Here is a 25,346-nt window from a genome sequence, read left to right as displayed (position 1 = left end):
TTGTAACTCACTTTTAAAAATTACAATCATTTTGGGTGGAGGTCAGAAGATAGCTTACAAGAGTCAGTTTTCTCTTTCCACCATGTAGGTCCCAGGGATCAAATTCAGATCATCAGAGTTGACAGCAAGTGCCTAAGTTGCTGAGTCTCTTGCTCACCCAATACTAACTCACTACATTAGCAATAAATAAATTTGGTTAGCAGAATGCTATTTGTGGCCTCCCCTCAATTGTTGATACCTATTCTGCTATCACCCTGCTGAAGTTCTGGCAATTACTGTCATCCTATGGGCTTTTCCCCCAAGAATTTCATAATGAAAATTAGAAGACACAACACACAAAAGTAAGTCTTTTCTGTAACATACAGGCAAGAATGTTTCAGTGAAAAGCTGCATACCTGCAGATTACCTGCTTACATTTCCATACCCATGCCTTGTCACATGCTCTGTTGGAAATGTGGCTTGGTGGTAGATCCTTCACCTAGTATGTATTAACTCTCAGCACTGAAGAAAAGAAAACTTATATTATGCATGTATGCATGCACTGTATCTTTATGCATTTCAGCATAAGAAGACCTTGGAATCCTTCCCCAAAAAGCATTCATACTGGTAACTAGAATAAATACTGTTGGAATATGACTAGCAGGCTCTCACTAAATCTATTATCATTATCATTGTCATCATCATTATTAGTAATAAAGGATGGTTGTAGTGATTTGATATTTTCAAAGGTTAGGCACTGCTCGACACATTGTGAGAGGAGCTGTCTTTTTCTAGCATCCAAGCTCATCTTTATTCCATGGGCAGGGAGATGGCCCAAAGTCCAAATACCATATATCCCTAGGCACAGACTTTCACCCCATTGCATGGATGCTTATGCCCCTGACAAGCCCTAAAGGCCTTTTGAAGGCTCAGTAATGTGACCAAAACAGTTTCTGCAGCATGCAGTCCAGTTTGGTTCTCTAGGTTTGCTCCATCCCAGGTCTCAAAGGGTCAAATGTAGTACTCCCTCCTCTCAGAACCATCACGGAAGGGATTTGGTGCATGGTGACAAGAGCCAGGAGTTCAAAGGCAGGTTCCAGGAAGTCAGAACCTGTGGCTATCTGACAGACCTTGGGTAGGGCTAATTCTTTCTGTATCTCCCTAGCCTAGAGCCCAGGCTGTAAAAGACCTTGTGAGAACCTACCCAGGATTGCGGTATTTCAAAATTATATGAGTAGCTTTGTGGAGGCCAAGCCATGGCTCAAGAGTGTGTGAACAAAGCTTCTCTGGGTGAATGTGCATGGGCCAAAACTTCTAAGTGATCAGCAAATGTTAATTTCCCACCCAAGTGAGGAAACAGAAGTATGAGAGCCTGCAGCTTGACCAAGGAACATGGGGTCCTTAGAGCATCATTGCAGATCAGCTGACCGTACAAGGAAACTCTTGAGGCCACACTTATTCAAGATCTGCCTATCAGCATTCTGGGCTTAAGGCAAATCTGGGTTCTCTACAACACTGTGACAGTGTTTATGGGGAATTTGGATCAGTAGAAACCCTCTGTCACAAAAGGAAATTCCTGCTAACTGCTTATCAAGACACCGCCAGTTATTTCAACCAGGATCCCACAGGCAGTCAGAGCCTGCAAGGCCTTGAACTTCCCAGTGGAGTGGCATCAGAAGTCACTTCCCTAAACGATTGCTTCACTACATGTGTAGACACTGAAGTGTACGTGCCACTCTGGCATTGTCTGGGTAAATCATAATTAATATTTACTTAAAACAATCATTAGTCTCTGCTGGATGACATTAAACCCATGTTTGCAGTATTTTTAGCTAGGCCTTCCCTACACCTGCAGTTGGCAGGCAAGTGTGTGGCAGCAGGAGCCCCACAGTGCTTCATAAACAAGCCTGGACACCTGGATGGGCCATACTGCTCACCACTCAAGCAGCCGGCTAGGACCTCAGACAGCCTGCCCCCCACTTTACTAGTGTTATCCTTCCTTCCTTTATGTCCTAGAATCAGAAACAGAACACATATCTTTTTAGTTGATGTGGCACCAGTGCTCAGACTACACCCACAGAAAAGGTATGGCTTTTCCTGGATCATGTAGAATTTCTCCAGTAAGGAAAAGGAGGGTTGTAAGGACAACTGTGATGAAATCTTAAACCTTCCATGTACACTGTTTACTTTAAACTATATAACAACAACATGGCAAGGCAGCTCCTCTCAGTGCCTTGCTTTTTCAGAAGAGAAAACCAAACCCCGTCTAGCTGAACCTGTGCTTTCCACTGTCCTGCTCAGCCTCAGTTGTATTTGATCAAATCAACAGGGGAGTGAAAGGGAAACTAACTGTACTGAATGCCTCTGGTACTGGGCAGTTTGCAGCAGGAATATGCTCACAGGAGGTAAGAGTGAATATTCTCCTTATACAGATGGGTCAACTGAGGATTTAGGCTTTAAATTCCCAGGTTCTTAAGCACTATAAACAAAATTTAATCCCCAGCCTGATTCTCCAACAGGAAACATATTCCCACCTTACTAAGAAGCTTGAGAGACATTAGACATGCACACAGCCAATAGTGTCTGCTTTTGTACAGACCCTAAGATTTTGTTATTTCTCTTCTTCCCAGCTCATGTGAGTGATCTGCTTAAATATTTTTAGGTTTGGACTGTTGAGATGGCTCAACAGGTAAAGGCACTTGCTACCAAGCCTGATGAGCTAAATACAATGCCCTGGACTGAGTAATAGGAGAGAACCTATAAGTTGTCTTCTCGCCTTCACACTTACACAGACACACCATACCCACAACCAATATTTTTAAAAACTAGTACTTAGTCAGATATGGTGGCATATGCATTTAATCCCAGCACTCAAGAGGCAGAGGCAGACTGATCTCTGAGTTCTAGGCCAGCCTGGTCTACAGAGTGATTCCCAGACAGCCATGACTGTTACACAGAAAAACCCTGTCTCAAAAAGAAGAGGTGAAGGAAGGAGGGAGGGGGGAAGAGAGGAGAAGAAGAAAGAAGACAAGTAGAGCTCTGTGAGTTCTTATCTATATAGGTCAGCCAGGGATATGTAGTGAGACCCTTTCCATATATGGAAAGCTTCAAGTTTTATTTAAAAAGCAATTCTTTTTAAGTTTAAGATCTGTTTAACCAACTCAAAACTTGCCATTATAGAAATAGCTTAACATTTATCAGGAATTTATAATTTTTAGGGCTCTCCCATTATTATTGCATTACTCCTTTAAAAAAAATCTGTGAAAGTGGCTATTACAAACTCCCATTTCACAAAGCATTAAACTGAATTTAGAGTGGCCAGTAGCATGCCCAAAGCCAGTGTAAGTAAAATAGGAGCTCAGATCCCCACACACTGCAAAGGATTGCATACTCTACTAAATAAGGCCACAGAGTAGGGACTTTATACACTTTGTATCAGGAGATTGGGCAGTCTTGCAACAGGGGAGTCTGGCTTCAAGGGACCCTTTGTTAAAGATGGTGACATATCCTCACTTGCACCACAGGACCAGGCTGCAAGTTGGAGTGGGAGTTGAGTATGTAAGTAGTGGTGCCCAAACTGATCTGTGAGAAAACTGGTGGATGGAGCATGTTGTAGTAGGAGGCCGCTTGCCCAGAACTCAAAATAATCTCACAGAAACTGTATTAATTAAATTACTGCTTGGCCAATAGCTTAAACTTATTTCTAGCTTGCTCTTATATCCTAAACTAACCTATATCTATTAATCTGTGCATCGCCACGTGGCTGTGGCTTACCGGGTAAAGTTCCATCCTGCATCAATCTTTGGCGGGGCTACATGGCTTCTCTGTGACTCTGCCTTCTTTCTCCCAGCATTCAGTTTATTTAGTTTTCCCCACCTACTCTATCTTATCACAGGCCAAGGCAGATTCTTTATTCATTAACCAACAACAACAACACAGAAGGACCTCCAAGACCAGGAGCAGATATAAGTGACTTTACATTGGGGTTGGAGAGATGCTCAGCAGTCAAAAGCACTGGCTGCTCTTCCAGAGGACCCTGGCTCAATTTACACCACCCACAGGCAACTAACTACTATCTATAACTCTAGTTCCATAGGATCTAACATCCTCTTCTGGACTCCTTTGGTACAGACATCAATGCAGGAAAAACACATGTATACATACATACATACATACATACATACATACATACATGCATAATACATATATACATATTTTAAAAGTGGCTTTCCATTATGAAAATTATCAGTGAGGGCATGTGGGGTCTGGAGGGGAGCAGAGCTGGCATTTTTTGGCCCAGCAAATAGCTAAATAGCTGCCCATCTGCTCTCTGTCAGAATATGTTAGGAGTGCATCTGGATTGCTGCCCCAGAGCCTCAGCTCCAGGCAGGTCATGTGGTCGTCTCCACGACAACTCCAGGAGCGCTGGAAACTGCTGTACTTGGAGCCAGATGCTGCTCAGCACATGTGGTCTAATTAGCCGGGGTTCTCTGCCTCCTCTGCCACCCACCCCTCCCAGCACAATCACTTTCTCCTTTTTTCTGCCTCCCTCCTGGCACTGTGCAGGGAGCTAGAGATTTTTGGGGGAATCATACATCCCTGCCCATGAGGAAGATTCCTGGTGGGGTCGCTGACAGGCATCTAGGTAAGGCCATGACTAGACACAAATGCTCTTGCAATGAAGACCTTGGGTGTTCAGGACCCACAAGAGGTCCAGCAAAGGCCATCACAAGTGTCCCTGGTCAGCTAGACCTTTGAGTTAGGCTTTCAAAGGAATGAAGAATCCCCAGCAGAAGATATGGCACATGAAAGAGCAGGAGTCGATGGAACTTCTGGAGAGTTGTAGTTTGCTCTGGTTATTAGAACACAGGGTACTTGGGGAATGAGGAGCTTGGCTGGCAAGCAGGCTTCTCTTGCCCCTCTGAACGGTGCTGCAGGCACTGGTGGCTGCTGTGGAATGAGCCTCTGAGTAAACAAAATCCCTTCAGGGAGTTCCTGGAAATTCTACCTAGGACCTTTCTTAGCTGGGTAGAAAATGCTTGGGAAGGAGTAGTCAGAACATGCTAAGAAGGGATGTTTTTGTGTCTTTTGAGCCAGCATCTACCATGTTGAATCACCAGCTCTCAAGAAAGTGTGCCCAGTGAGGGAGGAGCCACAGTCACCCATACATGATGTGCTTGCACAGCCCAGACACAGTTGCTGCTTCCTGCCCCTACCCACTCTCTGCTCATACCTTCCTCCTACTCCACCTGGCCCAGCCCTGCCCCTTGGAGGTACTTTGCTATCATATCACCTCCTTTCCTTAGAGCCCTTCCTATGTTTTCCAGGCAACAAGATCATAGGTATTTGCTGAAGGTAGATTACTGGGCCTACCTCAAACATGATGGCCAACCTCAAAGGAGAGTCATGAAGGACATTACTGGTCCCTTGCATATGCTCATAGGTAATAGCACTTTAACAAACATGCCATTTAAGATAGCAGATATGAAGTAAGGGATCTCCCCCTTGTACACCTGAAAAAACAGGCTTAAAGAGATTCTCTTGCTTCTCTCCTTCTGGAGTTCTGGGCTGCACTGAGCCCTTCTGAGCCTGAGAGCCCAGGTCATCCAAACCCAGCACCCAGAAACACTGGACTCATTAACTGAATAGTGACCATAGTACACAGAAAAGGGCAGCTTCATTTGATTATTAGCGGTTACTTGGATTTCCAGAAACACAGAAGAAAGCCCTGTCTGGACAAATGAGCCTTTTCTGAGAGTTCTGCAGTGCCATGGGAGAAATCTGGGCCTGCGGCTCCTTCTATTCCGTAGCCCTGGGCCAGGCACACTTCCTCTCTCTGAAGGATGTCTCCATAGAGCTGTCACAAGAAGCCAGTCTTCAGCCAAGGATCATGCATGGGGTCCTAAGCAGATTTGCACTCCAAGTAGCTATTGTGAGAGTCCCTTTTTCCCTGGCTCTTGTTTATTCTTGCTTCCAGAACCCACCATATACTGGGTATAGATTGTACATATCACATGCATGAAGCGAGAGCTGCGTGCAGTAGAATTAATGTGTAAAATAGGCAGAGACCCACCCTAACTTAGGCATTTTTCCCTCAGCTAAGTGCTTGCATGAATCGCTTTCAATCCCCACACCGCTGGGAAGCAGGGTCTCCCATTTCACCCATCTCAACCATCGCAGAGGACTTAGGGACCTGCCATGAATTCCAGACATCATGGCTGGTGGATCCTACACTCTTTCTCCAGCTTCTTCCATTGCTGCATCTTCATGGAGTGCTGATGTGGGGATCTGTTTCTCTGTAGAGCCAGGAAAGACCTCATAGAAATCCACCCCGTCTCTGTGTATAAATAACAGGCGTCAGTGTTAGAAACTTCCTTGAAGATTTTACAGCCACCCAGCTTACAGAGGAAAAGAAGCAAGGCCAGGTCAGATGTGATCCCACACATGCTCTTTACACCTCACAGAGCTGCCTTTTGTTCACAACTAGCAGCTTTCTGGGCACCAAGTCAGTGCCAGCACTAGATAAAGGACATCTACGAGAGGGGTGACAATGAGTGGAGGAGCCTGGGATTGATAGTAAAGTCCTGTGGTTCAGACTGTGGACACTATTGAATGGCCCCTCCAAGGTCTATGTCACCAAGGGACTAGTGGTCACTCCTCCTTGCATGACTCGGGAGGGCTTCTTTTCTTTTATTCGCCATGTCCCTTTGCCTTTTCATATGGGATCTACAGATTTGCATGACAACTGCCAGCACTGACTGCAATATTGATCTTCCATCCCAGAAACCCATGAGACCCTCAAACCTATCCCCTCTTAAGTAGGCTTTCTCAAACTATGCTTTTCACACCCCACCAGGACAGATCTTCATCTCTACCCTGTGTAGGGAAGCATTAAAATGTTACTATGTTATCCCAGATCTGGCTCCCAGTAGCCCTAAGTTGATTCTGACACTGCCTAGCTGTCAAAACCACTAGATGCTTGATCCTGAGATCCCTGTGTGTCCCATTTGGGTTCCACCCTGGGAGAGAGCTGTCACCGTGTTGCGGAAATGAGCCACCACTGTTCTCTGGACATTAATCCACATAATGACTCCACCACTCAGAGCACCAGGTAGAGACTGCTCTTTGCACTGTATCAGTGAGAAGTTAGAGGCTCCAAGAGGTGAACAGCTGCATCAAGCATAGTGGAGCCATAGCCTATTTAGCATTGCTACCCTATAATCCACCTCTTTGGATTACCTCTAGAGCAGCTCCAGCTAAGTGACAAGTAGAATCCTGCTATTATGTCTCTTTATGCAAGAGAAATAATACCATGTTACGTGAGCCCAGATCCAGGTAGATTTTGCCTCTGAACATTGGCCAGGTCGCTGCCCAACTCAGTGACCTCAATCAGGTAACCTCACCTAACAGAGCCTTGGTTTCCTTCTCTGTGAAGTAGAGGTGACCATAAAACCTACTTCACAGGTTACCACAGAAAATAAACAGGGTAATACATGTAAAACCAGCCAACACTGGTGGAGTGCTCAGCAAGCGGTAGTTGGTTTTAATCAGTGCACCTGCTTTCCTGCAAGAGCTGATTCCCATCTGCATGTCTTAGGGGAGGAAAATCTTGAGCTAGTATGCACGAAGACCAACCTCATTGTGTCTCCTCTGCATCCACAGGCCTCCCTGCTCATCTGCGTTCCTGTGCTAATCAGAATTTCCTGACTTCTCCCTGTTTGTCTCCGTTAATGCTGAAGGAAGGGGCTCCTGGCACAGATGAGCTGAGGCATGGGCCGACACGCCTGTGATTTGAATGTCTTTACTATAATCTAGCAAATGTGTGCAGGGGGCCTCTGTCAATACTGGGGCTTTGGCCAGAATGGGCAAATACCAGCAGCCTGGCCATCTCTGTCCTACAAATCATTTGAGAAGCCCTGGTTGGGCGCTCACATTTGCCCTAACTTAAAACCATCTGAACAGCAAGGCAGCTTCACAAGGAGACATTGATTCTTTGTTTAGGGCTAGTTACAGGGATGGGAGTCAGCCCCCAACACACCTCAGCTACTCCACACTTGCTGCAGAAAGCTGTCTTTATCCTGTCATTCCAAGGGTGACTTGGCCCAGCCGTATCAGAGTCATCTGATTGACTGTGCAGTGATCTTCACCCCTCTATCTGCCTCATGACCTCATTGTGTGCTGTGCTTGTACTTGAGCCCAAGAGTCATAGACTGGAGATCCCTGAGACTTTGAGCTAAAGGCTTCGCCATGAATGTCCCTTCCTCATGAGATGGGAATTATATGTGAAGGTCTTGGCAAGGATGGGACAAGCTTGGTTGGCACAGATGAGACCTCAGCTGACATAGGCCCCTTCTCTCTATGCTCATGCTGCCAGTGTTACAGCAAGGGAACCCACTGCTCCTCCCACCCTTCTTTTGTCCCTGTGTTCCAGTAAATAAAGATTTGGGAACTATGCTCCACACCACAGGGGAAGTCACATTGGTCCCTTGGCAGCTGCCCAGATGACCTGTGAAGAGTAACCTTCAGACCAGCATTAAAACAAAATGGAGCTGTCACACATTGTGTTTGCTTCTTGTCCTTACTCTGAATATGATAGGAAAGAAAGAGAGCGAATATGGCCCCTCTTCCTTTCTAAGGCAGAAAATGTGTGGACTATACCTATATCAAGAAGTAAAATTAAAACAGCTGAGATGCAGCATTTCCATGAACTGATGAGAACACAGGAACTAGAGAGATGGCCCAGTGGTTAAGAGTGTGTAATAATCTTCCAAAGGCCCTTAATTCAGTTCTCAGGACCCAGTCATGTGCACATACACATAATTAAAATTAAAATCTTTAAAAGAAAGAAACACAGGTACATGTACCAGCTATGAAATACAGTCAGTGCCCATCAAATTTATTATTTTTTAAAGCCAATATCACATAGTATAAAATTGAACAGCAAAAATCATGCTAATAACTAAACATTGATTCCCTTCTTTACTTGGAGTGTCAGTATACTATTGTATCTAAACACCAGGATAGATCTTGAAAAAGAGAGAGAAGGGGGGACGGAAGAAAGGAAGGAGAGAGGGAAAGGAGGAAGGGAAGAGGGGGGAACAAAGGAAGGAATAGATTTTAGAAGCATTTTATTTTCAAGAGTGTTCATTTTACACTGGTCCCTGCTTGTCACAGGCAAGACCAATCTCTACCCACTATTATTTGTGGGAAAACCATTGTGGAAACACCCTCTGTGATGATCTGTTTCAGTTTTCATTTTGACACTGTGAGGGACCACTATCACTATTACCACCAATGGAGGAAAGACAGATTGAGTTACCAGAGATTACTTGACTGCTAGGAAGGTTAGCGTTCAAGGCCTTTCAAATCCATGGCATGTTCACTCTTTACCATGTTGAGTTGCCTTACAGAAACTAAATGGAAAGCTTCAAGTTTTTGTAAAGGTTCCTTTAGCAAAAGCAGTCCTAGCCCTCTGGTGTATCAGGTGCCACTCCACACTGTGGTTGTTTGTTCCCTGAACTTGGCGGAATTCCTTTAAAATAACTGACTTACTATTAGGGAAATTTTCAAGCCAAAACCAAATAAGCAATCACCTTGTACCCTGCCATGTTCTGTCAATTTTTTAAAATCATAATTAAGTTTTTCATAAAATTTCCCATCTTAGCCATTTTATAATGCAGTCCCATGTCCTTCAATACATTCACATGGGTGTGCAGCCATCTCCATCTCCCAAACTTCATCATTGTCTAAATCTGAAACCCACTGAACAGCTCTTCAACTGCCACTGGCCCCCATTCTGCTCTTTTCTCTATGATTTTGATCACTCATAGTTACCAGTCTTCTTGACTGTCTTGTTTCACTCAACATAGTATCATCAAGGTGCATCCATGCTGTATCATGTGTCAGATTCCTTTTTAAGGCATGTGTAACATACATAAATACCACATTTTGACTCAACAGATAAAGCACCCACTGCACAAGCATAAGGACCTGACTTCGGGTCCCCAGCATAAAGTGGGGCCTTGCCACAACCCTGTCATCTCATGACTGAAAGGAAATACAGCAGGATCTCAGAGCTTGCTTGCCAGCCAATGTAGCTAAAACAGTGGGTGAGCTATCGTGCGATGAGAGACAATATAAAAAGTCAGGTGGAGAGAGGCTAGCAAGATAAGCAGGTAAAGGCACTTGTCACTTACCTGTTTTCAATCCCCAGGATGCAATAATAAAGTGGAGAGTCATTGAGGAAGTTGCCTGATGTCAACCTTCACATACACAGAAGCACTGCCCCCCCCCCGCCCTGCATACACACACAAATAGCATTGCCATGGTCAGAATATTCTCCCATTCTTATATAGTCTATACCTTCATCTACTTCCCACCTTGTACCTGGTGTTTTTATGATCTGTGTTTTATATTTTCTTTCTTCTTACCCAGAACCTGGCTTATAAGAGCTGTTTTTTAAATGTTTGAATATATAGAGATGAATCTTGCAAAAATAATGGGTTTTTAATTTTAAATAAAATCTATAAAAAGGAGACTGCTCTTCTTGTCTTATGTTCAGTAAAATTGATGTTTTTGATGACAGTTAAATTTGTTAAGAAACAGAGGAGTTAGCAGGACAAAGAAAGTAGTTTGAAGAGCCTGGTGGGGGTTGTGTTTGTACACCAGTACTGAAGAAGCTGTGTGGATGAAGCCATTATTTCTGGAGAATTCAAACCTTTGGAGTCACGGGCTTCACCTGCAAACAGTGATTTAACTCATTAGTGATGGACTTTTCGATTGATTCCATATGTCAAGAAGACAGTCCAAGAGGGAACACTTGTCTTTTTGTAACAGAGGCCTTGATGGGGTTGAGCAGCTGTATTTTACTGTCCTTGGGGTCATAGATGGAAAAACTCTTTACTAATGCCATCTAAGCACAAATGCTCATGGCCTGACTCCCTGGAATTAATGTTGCCATCAGCAGGTTGCCCCAGTGCCTAGAGTGTCACCTAAGAAGACAAAAGGTTTAATCAATCAAATAAGAGAACTAAACCAGCAATGCTTGCAATTTTTGTAAAGAAGAGAATTAACAAGAGACTGCCTATAGTTACTGAACTACGGCTCAGTGGAAGCCATGACAGCTGTAGGACACAGGTGCACAAAGTGGAAGGGAAGAGCTCTGTGTGCTTACCCTCACCCTATGGCGGGGTCTTCACTGAGCCCTTGCTTAGCTCCCAGGGGGCTTATGTCTGAAGGACTGGTGTTCTGCATTCTGAAGGTTTGTTAAGGAAACCCTTGATGCTGCGCATCTAAGACACATCTGTGGGACATCTCCAGGAGCCCACTAGTGAAGTGTGATCATTGTCAGGATCTTGGAAGGAGTGTCATCACTCCAGCGGATGAGTCCTCTGTGATTGGTTCCAAGTACAAGTGCACAGTTCATCTGAGCAACTCTAACACCCTCCACTCTGAACACAAGCACCACTCATCCCTCATGGTATCCCAGACTTCTTTACCAAGACAGCAGGGTCTATGTCTCACCAAGGCTACAGGTCCTGCAGCAGGAAGCAGGGTTGAGCTCATTCTGTGGTTGTTTAACTCACATCCCTGCACTTGTAACTAGAGCCCAGGTTCTACAGTGACCCCAGAGGATGTGGAGATATGTTCAACAAAAACTTGCCCTCGTAGGCTCCTGGTCAGAGAGGATGCTGGGAAAGACTGTTCTAGCACTCATGGTAATGGTGTCTGGTAATACCAAGCAAGGGTGAGTGACTGCCACACCCAGGCCTGAGTCAGGCAGAAAGCAAAGAAAGTAAGGGTAACTATGGAACAACACAGCATATGGACCAGAAGTTGCTTTTGTAAAAACAGATGTGGAGGAGCAGATACAAAGGGACACAGAGGGACTATCCTAAAGGGCTACTCACCTGGCCAAAGACGAAAAGTTTCCCCATCTCCCACATAAGACCCTGGTGTGTGTCACATATTATGTGGTATGTAAAGTTCTGCAAACAAGTGTATCTGTTCACGGGAATCACAGTATAAAGGACACGGTATAAAGTATATAATGGTCATTACATGAAGGCTGCACCTGGGCAACTGGATTTCTGAGTAATATGGTGACATGATTGAACTTTGGCCAGAATTGATAGGAACCAGAATGAGTGAAACAGGACAGAGAGCATGAAGGTGAACCCCCAGCACAGCAGTCTGGGCCTATGCCAGGGTCATGGGGGGCAAGCAGTGAGTGTGTGAGATCCTTCCCAGGCTGGACAGGAAGGACATTGGAAGTCTAACAGGTCAGTTGTGGATCAGTGAGGCTCTGACAACCAAGAAAGGGAGGCAATGATTTGGATGGAGATGGGGATCCATAACTGAGAGGGTGAGTGCCAGATACGGAGTGACAGGCTTTAGAGGGCTAGTGAGGTTCTGGGCTGGTGATATGCATCAAAACTTGTCAGTGTGTATAAAATCCTAGAGCGAATATGGCCCCAACAGTGAGGAGAAAGGCTTGAGGGGGTGAAGTTCTCCCTGGACTTGGTTTGGTGGAGAAGCGCCAGTCCATGCCAAAGTAACATGAGCAGCTATAACTCCTTTCCCAGGGACCAGCAGTGGCTTATTCCTCCCACGTGCCACACAGTTAGCAGTTTCTCTCTTGCTTCAGCTGCCAGGTAGCTCCAGAATAATTCTGTGACTTAAGTTTAGAAACTGCAGGAGAAGCAGCACATCCAGAACTATTTCTAAATTATTTCACAATGTGTGTGCCTCTCAGCAATCATTTTTCTTATTTGTTGTCTTGGATGCTTGCAAAAATGCCTTAAATCCTTTGTAAACTTGAGGAGGGTTTAACTATAAAAATACATTTTTCCATTCTCATATTTCTAGGCCATCCTTGCAGCCTGAGCAGTGAGGCTGCCCAGTTGCTGAGTTAATATTGGCTAGATTGAAGCAAAAGGAATTCTTGGAACTTAAAGGAGCCAGACAGTAAATTTAACACGTAACTCATTAAATCAGGATAAAAGCGGAGCTTCAAACATCTTTTTGTTTGCCACCAAGTCCATGAAAGGAGGGAGTGCCCTAACACAGCTTGAGATGTAAAAGTGAGATCTTTCATAATCAGGGATGCAGACCAAAATTAAAGACATGTCTGCATAGACAAGTGCTGTAAATGAGTTCAAAGAAAGAGCGAGGCATTGACTATACAATACCAAACTTAGAGCATCCTTTTCTTGACTCAAATGTACTCTGTGGACAAATCTTACTCATCAGATAGCTTAAACACAAACTTTTGCAGGTGGTAAATTTTATTTTTGATCAGCCAGTATTTCGTAAATTATAACTTGCTATAGGTCAAGCTAGTGGGAGCTAGGCATGGTGGTACACACCTGTAATCCCAACATTTAGAAAGTTGAGATAGGAGGCTCACAAGTTTAAGGCCAGCCTGAACTACATAGCAAGAACCTGGCTGGGGTGTATGTGGGGGAAAGCCTGGCAGTGGTGACCCACACCTTTAATCCCAGCACTCAGAAAGCAGAGGCAGGTGGATCTCTATGAGTTCAAGGCCAGCGTGGTCTACAAAATGAGTTCCGGGACAACCAGGGCTACACAGAGAAACCCTGTCTCGAAAAAAAAATCAACAAAAATAATAATCACTTATAAATGAATTTAAAACTATTTTCCGCAGTTGGTACCTGAGAAAAGGCCACCAAGCACCAGTGTGCCCAGTGTCACCCCTGTTCATCTCTGAAAGGTTCATTTCTGCTTTATCAGGGCCCCTTCAACATGAGGCACTGACTGGCTTCAGGGTTCTACCCCTAAACATGGCAGAATACATTTGGAAATCATCACACTGGCAGGCACAGTGCTAACTTGCTCTTACGATCATCAGTGTTAGGGACGGGGTGAATAGGGCTGCCCAGCTGAGCTTGGTTGTCAGCCTCGCCTTCTAGTCTCTCTGACTTGGGGTTTAATTCTTCCTACAACAGCTTCCTCGACCATCAACTAGAATGACCGTGATAGTGTGGAATAAAGGAATAGGCAGATGTGGAAACCTGCAGAAGGGATGTTGCTTGCCTCTTACCATTATGTTCTTTCTCCATTTCCCAGGAAGAACCCATCACCTTCAGTGAGGAAGCCTTCGTGTCCCACTACCGCTCTGGAGCCATGAGGCAGTTCCTACAGAATGCCACACAGCTGCAGCTCTTCAAACAGGTACCCAGCCTCTCTTGGCCTGTGCCAGGTATTTCTGTAGCTGTCTTCACCTTCAACACTAAAAATGAGGGAAGGGAGGAGACGGGCGGGGGGAGGACTCGGGGGCAGGGCTGGTGTAAAAGGGGCATCAGGTTCCTGACAGGTCTTTGCCTTGCAGTTTTCTGAGCTAGAAAAACACAGCCAGCATTTTCGAGAGACTTGTGGTTTTCAAAGGGCCTTTCCCATCTTGAACAACTTGGCTGATCTTGAGGATAGACCTTAGTGCCCAGTTGGATGGCTCCCCTGTTTATAGACAAGCTATGGTGTGTTTGCTTTTTATTCTTTCCAGTTTATTGATGGCCGTCTAGACCTTCTCAATTCTGGCGAAGGTTTCAGTGATGTCTTTGAGGAGGAGATCAACATGGGCGAGTATGCTGGTAAGATGCTGCCCATTGCGTTCCTGGCACAGATGAGATTGTTTTCTTCTTCAGGAGAGGGCATGGGGAGACAGACTTCAACCTTGACCTTGGAAGAGTTGGGAAATTCCTCATTGTTTTGTGACAGAATGCATGTAGTTTAGCCATGTGTAGCCTCTGATCCCAGAGTCATTACTCTCCTAGGTAGAAAAGTCTTGCAGAGTGTCATGGCCAGCATGATGCAAGGGACACTTAACCAGATTCTGAAGTAGGGCAGCTAAACTCAAATCGGGCCCCTGCCTCATTGTTAGTTGTGACATCTGGGCCAAGTCATGTCCATTTTCCAGCCATTGTTCTCCCACTCCTACACTGACAGTGCCACAGACTACTTGGCAGAACTTCTAAAGTGAGGAAGTGAGTTATGAGCAGCATTGCACAGTACCCCAAGACAGTCCTGATCATAGCGTCAATGCTCAACACATGTTTCTGTGTAGCATGAGCATCGTCAAGTTGTGCACAGTGATAAGTAGTCCCAGCCATGGGAAGGCTGAGGGGAGATCACTTGAGCCCAGGAGTTGGGATCAGCCTGAACAATACAGTGAGACCCTTTCTCAGACAAACAAATAAATGAAAAGAAAATGCATCATTGCTGGGTGGCCAGGCTCAGAGGGACCATCCTCTCATTTTTCAGTGGAAGCATCTGGGGCATGTCAGTAATGAGCATCTCCTGAGTCCCAATCTGGCTTCTTCTTCCCACACACCACTGGTTCTATCTTTGATGGCAGAGATGACAGTACATACACGTAGTTTCATGAAGTCAAAATAATGACACTATTTTACTACTAAACCTGTCCAGTCTGGGCTGTGCTGATGACCTGAGCAACAGTGCACAAGCTCACAGAGGCAACTTCACATCCACAATTGTTAAAGCAGTACAGAGTCTCTGGACATGTAGACTGTCAACAAGCATTCCCCGAACATGGTACCCAGAGCTGAGCAAACAGTGTGAGCACTAGCTTTGGTCCTTAGGAAAAGAGATAAACGACTAAGCCAAATGCAAATTAAACCAGTGCAGGCAGAGAGACACTGAGTTGTGTGTGGTTGGAATCGAGCTCCATTGACTCTTATTCCACCATTCAAGAGCTTAAAGAAGGAGCAGACTCTGGGTCAAATTCTGACCATGGCAGAGGGGTTCAGAGAGAAGACAGGCTCTGTATATTGCTGAAAAGTATCCTGCTGAGACCTCGTTGGCCCTCAGAATGCAACGAACAGGACTCACCCACAAAACCTGTCACCAGGAAAATGTACCAAAGGTAGCTTGTGTGTCCAGCAGGACTCCTACACTAGATAGTCAGCTCTGGTGACTCATGGTACATCAAAGAATATGAATGTGACCTGAGGGAGGAAGAAGATGTATGCATAGTGTCCTGGGCTCAAGCTTCAATGCCACCTAACCTTGCACTATGCCATGACGATCAGAAGTTCAAGATCATTTTGGGTGACGTAGAAAGAAAAAGGCCAGCATGAACTACATGACACTCTTTCTTTAAAACAAAAAAAAAAATAATTGTAATAGAAAGAAGAGAATGACACTCCAGAGGATCTAACATTTAGCTGCCTGTTCTGTTCACTTCGACACAGATGGCAGGGGACGGTAGTTCCTCTTGGTCAGAGTGCAAGGCTGTGCCAACGGAAGCATGGGATGGAGAGGCAGGAGCTTTGTACTGTGGGCACTGGTACAAACAACTTAGAATGAAAACCTGTGTCCTGACTCACTGCCACATGCTGCAGAGAGTAGCCTCCTCACCTTCCTAGACTGTGAACTTTCCAGTCTGTACAAGGGCAATTTAAAGAATTCTTTGAATGGCAGCCTCTCTCCCTCCTCTTCCCCTAGGCAGTGATAAGCTGTACCGTCAGTGGCTGTCTACAGTGCGGGTAAGTGTGCCCCATTCAGAGCCACCCGGTTTCCTCTCGGCCTCCTGGTAGCCCTCTGCTCCTTGGCCACCTACAAAGCTGCCCCAAGATGCAGAACATGCCTTTCTCTCAACTGAAGATGCTGTTGTTTCAATGCCAGGCTACCATCCTATGGAAGAGACTAGAAGGAGACAGTCTCCCTTAATGGAAGACAAAGAGACAGGAGAGCCTGCCAAGGCCCACGGAGTGACGTACTGTTCTAGAACATTTCCTTCCATGACCAGGCAGTTGTCATGATCACAGGGAAGCCAAAGATGTGTCCTCCTTGCTACCCTGCAGTGTCTTTCACAGCAAGGGCTCCTGGGAAAATGAAGAACATATCCCTGGGAGACTTTTCTTCACCTCCTTACTGCTATTGTGAACAACGTCTTGTCGAATTGGAAGCCAGGTGCTCAGGGCTCTTTTGGCCTCTAAGGAATCCAAATTTTACCTTACTTTTCCATGACTTTCTAATTGAGTATGTACTTAAGGCCTACTGTGTGCCAGGGACAGCTGGCCTCTGGGAATCCAGAGGGGGGCAGGTCCTGCCCTGGGGGAGCTCCCCATCTCGTTAGGGAGGCAGACACGTAAACAGGCAACTCCAGCATAATGTGATAAGTGTTCTCGCCTGCTCTGGGGCCAACCACAGCTGCTGCCAAGCAGGTCCCGTGGAAGTGGCTGCAGTTGGCCAGAGTAAGCAGCTCCCCCATGAAAGACAGCCTTGTTCTTAGATGGCCAAACACAGCACTTGGCACATCAGAGGCAAGCAATAAGGACCTGTTGATTGATTGATAAAGGGAGTTTCAGTACTCCAAAGGACCCTTTAAACGGGGTTCTGAGGAATTTTGGAAGGCAGCATGGAATAGATGAGTAGGTGAAACTTTCCTCTTCTTCTACAACAAAGAATGCTTTCTAGGTCAAACTGTAATGTTTTTCATTAAAACTCAAAATCTTTAAGGCAAGCAGTTACCAACAATTGTGCTAAAAGTTGAAATAACAATTACTATCATCGACATTTGATTAAAAGCCTTTCAGAGCATGAACCCCTGGGCCTGGCATTCCAGGCTCTGTAATAGCCACTCCATGTGGCCTTCCAACCTCATTTTCACCACAAGTCAAGAACCCCTTGCCCTCTGAGAGCATACCCATAGCTCCCAACTTCTGCACTCCTTTATGTATTGTTTGCTACCCCTAAAAACATCAATTCCTACTATGTTCCACATTAATCCCCCCTCGCCTCCTGCATGGCCCAGGTCAAAGGTTTTCTATTCCAGAGCCCTCTCCAGTCTTCTGGTCTCCAAACTCCCAGTGCAGCTCCCACCATCCAGATGTTACATGAACCCTGGTGTCCCTCACCTACACACAGAGTCTGGTGGTCTTCAACTAAACCCTCCTGGCTCAGGGTCCTTACAGCCTTACAACATGTTACCAGGGTACGGTTGGAAATGGACTATGCACTTAGCTGCCTCCTAACCAGTGGACAGCCTTTCTCCAATCTTCTTTCCATACTCCCCAAGGAAAGTGAGGAACCATAATGCCAGCGGGTCCTGTTTGATCAGGACTCTGTTTTCTTCCGTAGCTTGATGTTAGCTAGATAGTTCAGTTATGAAATATGACTGAACACTAGCTACAGTAGCTAGAAATTCTTTAAAGAGCTACTTATAACCATAAGGAAACCCTTACCTCAGGTAGCCTGGACAGGAGCAGGTACTAAGCAGCCCACTGTCTTCCCTTGACTAGTTATCGCGTGCCTCTTCCCCAGTCCCCACACATGCTTACACACACACACACACACACACACACACAGAGTCTACCATAGCCCTAACTGACTTCATCCAGTGACCACCTGGGCTTGCTTCTCTTCTCACACACTCTGGAAATGTTGCCTGGCTTGATTAAAGAGAAACACTCATTGTTGGTGCTGGCCCACTCTCTCTCTTGCCCATATCACTGATTGACATTTTTATTACAGAAAGGAAGTGGAGCAATTCTGAATACTGTAAAAACAAAAGCTAACCCAGCCATGAAGACTGTCTACAAGTTTGTAAGTACTGGTCACAGTCTGTAAGCCAAGGGTGGGTTCTTTCATGTAACCTCTTTTGTTGTTGTTGTTCTTGTTGTTCTTGTTGTTGGTTTTGGTTTGTTTGTTTTTTTCAAGACAGGGTTTTTTCTGTGTAGCCCTGGCTGTCCTGGAACTCACTCTGTAGATCATGCTGGCCTTAAACTCAGAGATCTTCCTGTCTCTGCCTCCCAAGTGCTAGGATTAAAAATGTGTACCACCACACTCAGTACAACCTGATTCTTTAGTATATCAATATCTAGATTGCAGAAGTGATCAAAGGGTGGCCATGCCATTTCTTATCAGTCTCAGTGTTCTGAGAATTGCTTGGCATTGCTGTTTTATGTGCATGGTGGGAGACCACCCCTCATTTCTAATCTCTCCATGTCAGGTTACATGTATAGTTACATAACAGGGAATGTGGAGACCAGTTGGTGAGGGCCTCTGTTTTATAACCATGACAATGTGCATGATGAGAAGACCCCTCAGTTCTGTCCCGAATTCTTCATCCTCTCTTTTAGCACTGCTCTATAGGAAGTACACTGTGAGACTGGGGCCCACAGCAGGTGAGGGGGATCCAGCAGCTCCGGCACTTCATCTCTCACAAACCTCGAGCATTGTTCTTGTGGCTTTTTTCCTCCTTAATCATTCGACCCTGAGCTACACACATGGGTTGGCTTTGTTTTATTTTTATTTTTAATTGTATCAGTGCTTCCTGTACTTAAACTCTGGTTACTATAGTGGATGGGTGGCCACCAGCAAAGATACACAAATCAAAACTGGCAGAAAGTGGAGGCCAGGATGTCCACCAAAATGAAATATAGGAAATGGCACTATAAAAACCTGGCAGCTGCTGTCGTGTTTCAACCCTTCAGCCTGGAGAGCCTGCTCCTGAGGCCCTGCTCTGGTAAGGTATGGTGGGTGTTCTGAGTCTTGTGGCAGGTAAAGCTGCTGTTCTTTTACTGGTACCTGTCACCACGCTGCCAAGGTAAATAATTATGGAGAGCAGAAGAAAGGCCTGGCAAGGAAAAGAAGAAAAAAGTCTCTGCTGTCAAAATGCAAAAATGGAATATCTGCAGCGCCTTTAAGGGATTTTTTTTAACCTTTTACCTTTGTATTTGTTTTCGCAGCCATTATATTTTCAACTTGATGATCCCATTTTTCCTTCTTTTTTTTCTAGTAATCAGAGAAGGTGGTTCATGGTAGACTGAAATCAAGCATAGACCCTGCTGGAAACAGAAAAGGAATCTTAACTTAAATTAATTTTTCATGCAGGCAAAAGATCATGCAAAAATGGGAATAAAAGAGGTGAAAAACCGCTTGAAGCAAAAGGTACTTGAAGTTCTTATTCAAAATGTATAAGCACCGTGTATGAAATGCGTGGCCACAAAAAAGTAGGATGTGATCAATAGAGGGCTGTTTGATACAATGTTGTTAGCACACTTCAAAATGCATTACCAGCTGTCCGGGAGTTTCACACTGTTATAAATATTCACAGACAAAAAACTCTCTCCAAATAACATTAAGACTCTTTGTGGTCTTAAACACACAAAGGCGAGCAAGTTCAGAGTTACCACTGTCCCCTGCCCTGCCCCACTGGGCCTGGGGTTTGCAGGTGTCCTCCCCACCACCACCCTCTGCCATAGGTCTCGGCATAACCTAAACCATAAAAACATGTCCAGAGAAAGGACCCCTCTGGTCCTGGCACACACATGGTCCCTACACAAACATGCACAAAGAGTGAGCAGGAAGAGAATGTTGTGGTTCTCCCACCACACTGTACCTAAAGAGAGTAGCCTAGCCTATGTTTAAGGCAGTCAGGCAAACAGAAGCTCTGTGGTCCATCTGAAAAATTGCCTAAAATTTCCCCAACCTGAGTCTACAGGGAGTACAGCAAGGTGACCAGAGCAGGGACCTTTTTGGTACTGTTGCAATATGACCTCTGATACTGTGATTGCCACTCTTTGTTAAAGATGGACCAGGCTAGGAGCTGTCACCCCGAATTCACAAAGCTGTGTGTGAAGTAATTGCCCAAGGCCACAGTGTGTGAGCCCAGCAGAAATAGGATTAGATCTCAGCTCTGATGGCCTCCACTGTCAGAACACTGCCATTCTCTACTGCCCAGTGCCCTCCCAAAGTGTTTTCTTTGGTGAAAGATGTCTGAAGTCATTTTACCCGCATCCCTAAATGTACCACTATCTTGGCATTTTGTTTTGATTTTAATTGAAAGTAGTTTCAACTTTATAACATCAGAAAAATCCTCATTAACTTGAAATGGGTCGAAGGAATTGATTCTTTTCTTTTAATTGGAAAATAATTTGCTCTGACTAAGCATTTAAATTCCTAGCTTCTCTGACAGTGAATTCTTAACAGCTGAGGCTCTCATCCTGTGATCTAAACCCTGTAACACAAATTCACACAGCCCATGTTTGTCTGTTCATCCTGCAGACACTAGCAGCTGTGATTCTTTTGCTGGTTGTTATTTGAGTCACTAGTCATACCTTTTCATCTTCTGTCCCAGTCGTATGGACCTGAATTAGATGTGTCCAGGGGGGAGCTTTTCCCTCCCCAGTGTCTAGATTGTAGGCTATGGTTGGTTAGTATATTTCCTGAAATAGGAAAGGCATGGTTTCCCCCTCAGGCGCCAGACAAATGGCCTCATGGGCCTCATTGCTTCTGCTGACCATGAAGCCAGGGACTCAGGGACTGCCCTTCACAGTCTTTCCCACCACTCATGTGTCCGCAGCAGCCAGCAGAGCCCAGCTTCTCTCATGTATTTACCCAAAGGCTCATTTACACAGTCTAGATCATGTTCCTTCCACACTCCACCTTTTCCTTCCTTCGCAGACTCTAAAGCCAATTTTGCCCCTCCCCTTTTCTCTCCCCAGCCCACGCCAGTCTCTTCAAGAATAGCTTCAGGAGATAATGTTCTGTAGAGGGTGTCAGCGCACCTCAGGTGACACAAATGGTAAAGGCATTTTATAGAAATGTGGCTTGTCACCACTGGACTGTTGACAGATCTATTAGTGCACCCTTTTCAATTTTCACTTCCCCTTCTCTCTTACAGATTTCCTCAGACTTGATATTTTGCAGTTGTTCTTGGAAGAGCTGTTTTGTAATTGAAACCCCAGTATTGTTCAGTATATATAGGCACCTAGTCTCTGGTGATCTCTAGCTCTTTTTCTTGAGCTAATTTAGGATATGGCTTCCCCTGACCTATCTCGCTGTAGTGGAAAATATTTCCTTGACTTTTTTCTCCCCCTTACACCCACCCCTTCCACACTACATGGAACCTGTCGCTATGGCTCCCCGGATGCACCTAACACAGATATCGCAAGTTTGGTTTCTGCTATGAAATTGAGGCAGTTGCCAGCAAAGAACTAATTTTCCAACATTCTGGGTTGTCACCTTGCCCTCCTCAAACTCAGCATAGCAATGGTGACCTTGCACATATAATCAAGAACCCAAGCTTGCCCTCTTTGCTCTTGCCTTGGGTTTGAATTGCAAATAGAGAATGTGAGGCTGACCTGAGGAGAGGTCACCACGGTGTGTGGAGGGTCCATCATCTCTAATGCGACTGAGCAGATCCCCTTTCCCATCCCTTGTTCATTTGTGCTATAGATTTTTCAAAGCCTCTGAAACAGCTTTCAGGGTAACTGTGACCAGTGACAAGTGATTGTTCATAGATCCTATAGTGTGGCTTTATTCCACATCTGCTCTGCTTCCCCAGGGACCAAAAAAAAAAAAAAAAAAAAAAGAAAGAAAAAAAAGAAAGAAAGATGGAGAACATATTTCTCTGGATAAACAGAACAAAGTGGCCAAGTTCTGCTGTAGACTGGTCTCCTTTGAAGTCCTACCTGCTAAGAGATAGGAAGCAGACAAGACAGAGATTTAAGCCATGGCTTCCTAAGGGGACCAGTGGCACTTCCCTGGGGGGTATGTCCTCACCAGCAGAAGAACATCAACATGCATTGCTTCCCTGGTCCGGGCTGTCCAGAGAATGCCACTTTAAATCCAGTTGCTGCACCCACACCCTCTTCATCTGTTGGTACCGCTAAGACACACACAGAAGAAAATATTAAAGAAAATACTAAAGAATAAAATCTGTAATTTTTTTTAGTATTAAAATGCTTTAGCCAAATGGGCCCATTTCATAGCCATTTGGAAAGTTTCTAGATCTAAACAACAAATTGAGCTTGCTTAGTATCACTGTGACTGAGAGGAACAAACCCATAGTTGGCTTGAGTTTCTAGGCAAACACTTGCAAGCACACTGAAGGCGTGAGCAGGCATGTGGGGAGTGAGGAGAACAGGTAGACTCTTGCAGAACAGACACTTTCACACCTTATCACACAACTGTCAGCTCCCTGTCTTTAGACACATTAAAATATGCTGCAGCCTCGATCACTGAGACTCCAATTTGGCTACTAGTTTGATATCAATATTCATATTTTAATTTACATTTTCTGTTATGGGAAGTAGGCTAGGAAAAGGCAGGTACAACACAGTTCTCAAAGAGGAGAATGTTTCTTGCATAGGCCACCCCTCCCGCTTTCCCCCAGTGGCCTGTCTTGGAGATATGGCATTTGGCCTTCTGAAGCCTACCAGAAGATTCAGTCTGATTGTGTAGGATATTAACTGTGTGGCCCTGAGGGCGTTACCAGCCCTCTCTGTTTTCCTCGTCCATTAACTAGGGACCATCTTAGAAGAGGTAACATGTTAACAGTAGAACTTAGCAGCAATTCCATGAGTGGGATTGCATTATCTCCATTTTTTGGCCTCATACCTAGAATACACAGTCTGCCCAAATAGCCATGTGTGCACACACTGAGAGATGGCTGCCGTGAGACCACCTCCCTTTAAACTGCTTACATAGCCACAAGAGGAATCTTTCCAGACATGGCTCTGACACAGCTACATTTTTTTGATTAAAGCCACCCTGCCCTTGCTGACCTCTGCCTGCCCAGCAGAGAAGGATGTTCTAGCTCTTTGGTGAGTGCTGGACCCTACTCCCAACTCTAGGTGTGAATGCAAAGGCCTTAATGGCCCACTCTGTTCCCCTGGTGAGGCAGTGCTCACCAGGCCCCTGCCTGTTGGCTGATGCTCATCCATAGAGGAGGGCTGTGTGCTAGGCCTATCTTCCCCACAGAGAGGTAGGGAGCTCTGGGAAGGTGATAGGAATAGAATTCTCCTCAGCTTCCTGTGCTCTGCCTAGTGATGGGCTTGGTGGAGCTCTCCCTGCCCGTAGCCTCGAGGCTCCTGGAAAGAATTGGTTACCCAATGGTAGCCCCTGAGTTGTAGCTCTGTCTTCCTCCTGTGTGAACCTTCAGGGAGGAGTTGGCCCACCCCACCCCTGCATTCCCTTATTTCCCTTTTTAAAAATGACATTTAGAAGGTCAAGGTTTTTTTTTTTTTCCATTTGCCAACAAAATGCATGCTTATTGGGAATTCAACAAGTCAAGAGAGAAATTACATCCCTTCCAACTGCATTTTCTCGTGGTGGGCACTGAACATGCCCCTCCTTCTAAAAAGATTCTTCTGTGTGTTCTTGTTTTAAATAGCCCATACATTTTATTGACTGGGCATGTATACACACACATATATACACATACTATACATACACATGCAGTCACACAACACATGCATGCATATACACACATACTACACATGTGCACGCACATTGTGCACACATACACTCTTTAATTCTGTTACTGGATACCTGAGTTAACTTCTAAGTTTCTTCATTCAAAAACATTTCTAGAAATAGAATTAGTGGGCCACAGGGCACTCACATCTTACAGCATTTTTATGTAAACTTGCAGTTTGTCTTCCTCTCAGGAGGGTGTCAGGGTACCCATATCCCAATCCCTTAGCTGACATCAGTTAGTTCTTGGGCCATAGTTTCTTTAATCAAGAAATGCAGACTTGTTCCTCTGGCTCCTACTCACACAATATGTCTGCTATTCAATGGAAAAGAGTGGTATCTCACTGTTTTCATTGCTCTCTTGACCCGTGCTCCTCCCACTCTGCTCCCTGTAGCATCCTCGGAGGAAGCAGTTGTCCTTCCCCAGATGGAGGAAATAGTGAAGACGCCAAAAGCTCAAAGGGAAGCCATGAGAAAGTACAGAAACCCAGGCCTTTCTGGATGTTCTAACTAAACAAAATGTGGCTTGCAGGCACATTTACCTTTCAGATGCTAGCTCAACTTAACAGAGATTTGTGGAGGAGCTGTCCTAGAACACCCAGATCCCAGGGAACTCCCAGTCTGGAGAGTCCCACAGTAGATAGCATAGGGCATGGCAGCCTGTGAGCAGTTTAGCCAGGAGGAAGAGGAAGCCATATCTGATGGCCCAGCATCACAAGCCCATATTTTAGGGTCCTCCACTTTGTCTCTGTGATCTAGAAGAGGTTTTCCTGTCTAAATCCCATTGCTTCATCATAAAGAAAAGATAATCCTATTTACTTCATGAACGTCATTAAAATGGAAGTCAGTGGTCTAGAAGAGTAGCCACCAGGGTTAGGTGCCCCACACAGGGAAGGGAGTTTTGTGTCCTGTGCACTGTGGTCTCTCAAAGCCTCCTTCTAGCTCATCTCATTTAAAGCATCTTCCATAAACCTCTACCAAACAACTAAGAACCTCCCTGTTGTAAAAACAAAGAAACTGTTGCAGAGGTTGAATGAATCTGAAAGATTAGGGAAGCTAATTGGTGGAACAAACAGATAAAGTTAGAAAATAGCAGTTTTTACTTGACCCTTAAACTAAGACAC

At 45.1% G+C, this 25,346-nt stretch overlaps 1 protein-coding gene across 12 annotated transcripts in view; it reads left to right on the top strand.

Annotated features, from left to right (window-relative positions):
* Positions 1–25,346, top strand: part of Dennd1a (DENN domain containing 1A) — a 552,823-nt gene that overhangs the window by 478,138 nt on the left and 49,339 nt on the right. For all 12 annotated transcript variants that reach the window (XM_050124870.1, XM_050124871.1, XM_050124877.1 and 9 more), the window contains 5 exons: positions 14,068–14,172; positions 14,501–14,588; positions 16,462–16,502; positions 18,493–18,564; positions 19,855–19,911. In XM_050124870.1, the coding sequence (XP_049980827.1) occupies positions 14,068–14,172; positions 14,501–14,588; positions 16,462–16,502; positions 18,493–18,564; positions 19,855–19,911 (363 nt within the window). The remainder of the gene's footprint in view (positions 1–14,067; positions 14,173–14,500; positions 14,589–16,461; positions 16,503–18,492; positions 18,565–19,854; positions 19,912–25,346) is intronic.

The sequence above is a fragment of the Alexandromys fortis genome, unplaced genomic scaffold (assembly GCF_014885135.2).
Source record: "Alexandromys fortis isolate MF-2015 unplaced genomic scaffold, M_Fortis_MF-2015_v1.1 scaffold_228, whole genome shotgun sequence".
Lineage (NCBI taxonomy): Eukaryota > Metazoa > Chordata > Mammalia > Rodentia > Cricetidae > Alexandromys > Alexandromys fortis.
This window is presented reverse-complemented; position numbering and strand designations above follow the sequence as displayed.